The following is a 5,282-nucleotide window of genomic DNA, read 5'->3' as shown; positions in this document are numbered from 1 at the left end:
GGGACTCGCATCCCGCTACCTGCCGCAGCCTCGGGAGCCGCCTTGTGCTCATGCGGCTGCGCTTGCGGTGCTCAACTTGTTCTTTAGGGAAAAAAAAGTGTTATTTGCATATGCATTCCCAGTTTCTTCAGGTGAGGATACGTTACAGAGGGTTCGAAGGTATTAGCAGAGGTCATTTCCGAGCTGGGCCTGCGTAGGCAACTTTCAGTGCACACGTACAAGCCAGAGCTGGGTCTTTTCCACGGGGGAAATGGCATACCCGTCAGGGACGTGCCAACGTCCCCTTGGAAGCGGGAGGCTCTGCGTTCCGGGATCCTGACAGTGGCAGATGGCCACCTGGAAATGGAGGGCGCAGAACAGCCGTGGCCCTGTGGCTGGGGAACAGGAGTTGTAGCCCCGCAAAGGGAAGTTCTGCAGGTGCTGGGGGTTGGTTTAGTCCATCCACCCACGCTTTTGACATGAAGCAAGGAGCGATCACAATTTGTTAAACTCCTTTTTGACCAGTGATATATACATATATGTATATATCTCTCAGTATCTATTGATCCTAACATCCAGCATAGCTTGTGCTGAAGCCGATTACCTGAGCTGTATGAAAAGAGGAGCAGCAAGCCACAAACTCAAACAGGAGCCCAGCACCCCTGGGTTTAGGCAGCCTGCCACACGCTGTGCGGATTTCTTGAAAGAATAGGTGAGACGTATGTTGCAGGAGCCAAGGACTTCTTTTTGTTGTTAGCTCTAATGCACAAGATCCAGGGCAAGGGAAAAAAGTAGTGTAATGCTGCAAGCTGGCTTCAGTACTAATGCTGAAAATAAGCGATTAACCCTTCCAAGTCAAAGTTTCATGAAGAAGTGCAGTTATACTGCTGAACTGGCATGCAATGCAAGGCAGAGACACATGGATGGGAATAAAAGAACTGGCAGGGAGCCAGCTGTCAAATGCCATCCAAACTCAGTCTTTGAGGTCAAATGGCCAAACCCCATCGTATCAGATTATGTTACGGACTCGTATTATGATGCACATTGCAGTTCGAAAACAACATTCACAAGCTGCTTTAAAGTTAGTATTTCTGTAAACACAGGACACCGAAAAACAATGTTCGTTAATCTAATAGCAAATCTTCTTAAGGTACTGAGAAGAGCATTTTGGAAGACTTGCAGAGACAGAACTTTCAGAGGAGAGAGTGAAGTGCTTAAGTTTAAGTGTGACTACATATGTTAAAATGATAATTTCAAATAAAGGAATTACGTATGCGTCTAGTTGACACTAGGCATGAATGCTAAGGCATTTCAAATGAAGAGTTAAGCAGAACTACTTTTTCTTTTACTGGAGGTGATAACTTCAGGGCTTGCCTGTCACACCACTGCTATGATTTGAATTTCCTTACAAGCAAACTGTTGGCACCATTTTAATCCCACTCCTTTATTCTTAATATGTCATAAATGATACCCAACTTATTGTGTCTGTATTTTCTATGTGGAAAGCAAGCTGTGAAAATAAACTTAGAAGAAAAAAACTATTTAAAAAGTAATGGCATTTTATAAGACAGATTTTATTACTGTGAAAATTTAGTGCTGCTACATTCCTTCAAGACAATTGCTTTCATTCCAGAACAAAGTGTCTTTAAAATTCTATCAAACAGCATAATGAAAACCAATCACCTCTCCCAACAACTCACTATGAGATTTTGAACTATTGTAAAAGATACTTAGCACCTTAAAAAGTGCTGGACAGGTATGTTTTTTTACCAGGAAGCTCTAATTCATTGTGAACAATTAATTAATACTTTAATTGTATTAACTATCAAAACTATTCACTATCAATGTCATATATACAAGATGCGATCTTAACTTTAAGCTGTTGGCAGGAACTGTATGCTTAACCATTGGGAAGATTATTATTCCTTCAGTAATATGCAGATGACATTTCTCTGAAAAAATGAGACAGTGGAAAGAACATTTTTGTTTTGAAAATATCTTGAAGAACTCCCTCTGCCTTGTGCCCTTGATTATAAAGCCCCCTACTCACCAAAAATTCCATGTGGGTGTTTTGAGTGAGCATTAAATATTAATAACTTTCCTCCCCCAGTAGAAGGGTCTCTGCTTCTGCATTCTTTGGGCTAAAAAGCTACAATTATCTGCCTCCCTGCCACAGAACATCATGGCAGATTATCTTCTCCAGAGAATGCAGAAATACCCAAATATGGACCTTGAGACCAGAGCAGATGAAAAGCTTTCAGTGATTTTTATTGAAGATAAAAGCTAGCGTTCTCCAAAACCACCGCTTGCACAAAAAGTGGGCGTTGTGAACAACTATAAAGTATCCTTGAAAAAACCAAACTTCTTCCATCTGAACTACACTTAGAATTCAGTCAATAATTAATTTTCTTGTTTTGAGGGGAAAAGTAATTATTTCTGAAGGAAATTCCACATTCCAGCCTTTTCTGTGCCATATCGGATGCCTCAGTTCACCAAATCACCAGTTTTAGCCACGTGGCAGTGCACGGTAAGGCAATGTGGATCATAAAGGCTTCACTGTAGTTGGACTGAGCTCTTAAACCTGCCCCTATCTGCACAATTCATTGTTTGTCAGTACCTCTTTATATTTTTAAGCGGCCAGGGCAGTTTAGTCAGCGTTAGTAAGCGTAACTGGGAAGATGTAGCAGGAAAGGTTAGAGGAATTGTTCCAGAATCCTGAATTCACAGATGGTATAATGAGAAACATTGCAGATGAAGATTGTTTTCATAGCGCGTGGCACAGAAATGCTCACAGCAGTAGTTTCTGGAGCATTGCACAGCTGGCCAGATGCTGTTCTCAGTTACCAATTAAATAACTTTGCTCTGTGACAGGAGCCATCTGTTACTGCTCAGGGTTCTGCTCTTGCTGGAGTTTCATACAGACCTTATGCCTAAAGAGCTTGCTAAATGTACTGTGTCCTAGCTTGGGACTCTCTGCCTTCTTTTTCTTGGCTCCTTTAGTTTGGGATTCTGCCGGTGTCTTCGGGGCAGGTTGCGCACCATGGCCTTTTTCTGCTTTTGATCCCTTTTGTACAACAGCATTTGAAGGTGAGTACTTACTGCAAAGTTTTTTTGGTTCATGAAAATTGTTTAAACACTCATATACGTAGTATTAAAAACAAACATTTCCTTTTTGCCCTGGACAAATTATGTTTTCTTCCAATTACTCAGGTCTCCTTAGACTTTCTTTTACACAACTAGTGAAATAAATATAAAAGCTAGGGTGATCCAGCTGGCTCAAAATTAAACCACAACTTGTCCCCCCAAATTCTTCATTAAACTGAGACCCAAAACCCACAAAGACTGAGACTTATGTATGTAAACTCTTGAGTAACTAACTACATTGGGGATTTTTAAGTTTAAAGTAGGCAGATGTATAAATCTGTGTAAATACCTTCATCCTTTTTATTACAATATTATAGTGACTTTAAAATGTTTTGCGTAATGCATTAGTTAGGAAAAGGACAGTATGAATATTCATGATATATGCTACATAAAATATTTCAAGTTTGCAATAACATTAATGAAATTAGTTAGAAATTAAAGTATCAGAAAAATAGTAATGATAGACTGATACCAAAAGCTTCAAATCAAAGCGCTGCTTCCTTTTAATACCATTCTAAATATCTGCAGGAGGGAGATACTGTTTGGGGAATCATTGCTCACTGATGTTACAGACTGGATCTCTACAAAACTAGGCAGCACATTGAAAAATCCACTACAAAGGGCTATAAAATATAGAAACACTGATACAGGTCTATATGGAAAAAAGCAGCATCAGGCTATTTTTAAAAAGTAGTGGCAGACTACCCGCAGCTCAGCACAGACTAAATTACCCTGCATGGGCCTATTCAAATACATGACTAGTTGACAAGTCTTGGAAAAACTTGAGTAACATTTGCTAAAATGTTCCATTTAACTTTTCACAGCATTGGAAAGAGAATTTTTTGAAATCATAATTCAAGTACCTCCTCAACACTTCACTCTTCAAGTCACTGCTGCTGTGTGCTTGCCCCCTGCCCCCATCTTCAACACAACCCTCTGGATTCATCAGTGGAGAAAAAAGCTTACGTTTTCATGTTATGAACAATAGGGGGTTTTCTCTTCCTTCTTCACCTTTTTAATATTTTCAATAATAAAAGAGGAGGGACACAAAAACAAGTTTCCAAGGTTGCTTGGCTGAGCTTCAACACACAAGCAAGTTCACACAAGAGTCAGTTCTATGGTAACTGCACTGTACATATGCCCATAATATATGACAAATCTCAAATAATATGGGGTAGCATTCTTCACTCTCCAGTGTCAGGTTTTAAAGCAGTAATATACCTTTGATTACCTAGTACAAAAAAGGATGTAGTGTTCATTTTACTTACTACTTGCTAGTATCCTGACTTCATTCTGATCTCCCTTAGGCAATTTAGTTCCTGATTTAATTAAGAATCGGGCCAATATATAGTGAAGAAATACAAATTTTAAAAGTTATTTCAATGAAAATTTACTCAAGTGTTTACCCTCTGGGTAATTAGCTTTCCTTTTACAAGCTTTGCTCTGTTTACTTTTACACTTGAACAGGGCAAAAATAAAAGCTTCCATCTTAGTAAAAAGCTTCAAAACAAGTTGACAAAAATTTCTAGGAACTGTGGAAGCATGAAGAGACCCAAACTCCAAAGAAACAATCAGCCTACAGTATTTCCAATGTGAAGTATCAGGCACTGTGGTTGACCACAACTAATAGCATAGGAGGAAAGGTCCAGACAATAGAACATAACACATATGAGCACGTTAAGTCAAGATCTTGGTCTCCAGATTGTTTCATTCACTGCAGTTACATGCTTCCTACAAAGTGCTTTGTACTATGAAGAGGCTGTGGCCAGTCACATAAAAATTGACCATTTTCCCCTGTACTCTGTACAATTCCCAGTATTCCCAAGTGTACAGTGATGCCAGAACAAGTCAGGATCTGCTACGGAACGGTCAAACAGATGGTCCGGGGCAGATCTGATCTGAATGCCATCCAAACTTGCAAAGGACCCACTAGTCCAAGGAAGTACGAGTCAACTCCCATTAAACTCTTGTGTTTCCATGGATGAAGTGACAATCACTACAGCTGCGCCCAGGCTGCTGAAAGCATACATGTCTTTAGGCAGCTGCTTAAAGCCCGAGGCACCACAAATGACAGCATATTGCTACAAAAACACCGCGCCCAGCTTCAGCGCCGCACACCTCCGCGTTTCAGCAGCAGGAGTACGCTGCCGTGCTGTGCA

At 40.3% G+C, this 5,282-nt stretch overlaps 1 protein-coding gene across 1 annotated transcript in view; it reads right to left on the bottom strand.

Moving 5' to 3' along the window:
- The window catches only part of BCAS1 (breast carcinoma amplified sequence 1), a gene marked incomplete at its 3' end in the record, with an annotated part of 32,683 nt that overhangs the window by 8,923 nt on the left and 18,478 nt on the right, over positions 1 to 5,282 (bottom strand). The window contains exon 6 of the mRNA XM_010292130.1: positions 2,903 to 3,043. Within this exon, the coding sequence (XP_010290432.1) occupies positions 2,903 to 3,043 (141 nt within the window). The remainder of the gene's footprint in view (positions 1 to 2,902; positions 3,044 to 5,282) is intronic.

Source organism: Phaethon lepturus, unplaced genomic scaffold (genome assembly GCF_000687285.1).
Source record: "Phaethon lepturus isolate BGI_N335 unplaced genomic scaffold, ASM68728v1 scaffold14940, whole genome shotgun sequence".
In the NCBI taxonomy this organism is placed as follows: Eukaryota; Metazoa; Chordata; class Aves; order Phaethontiformes; family Phaethontidae; genus Phaethon; species Phaethon lepturus.
Note: the sequence above shows the minus strand (reverse complement) of the source record. Positions and strands in the feature narration are given on the sequence as shown.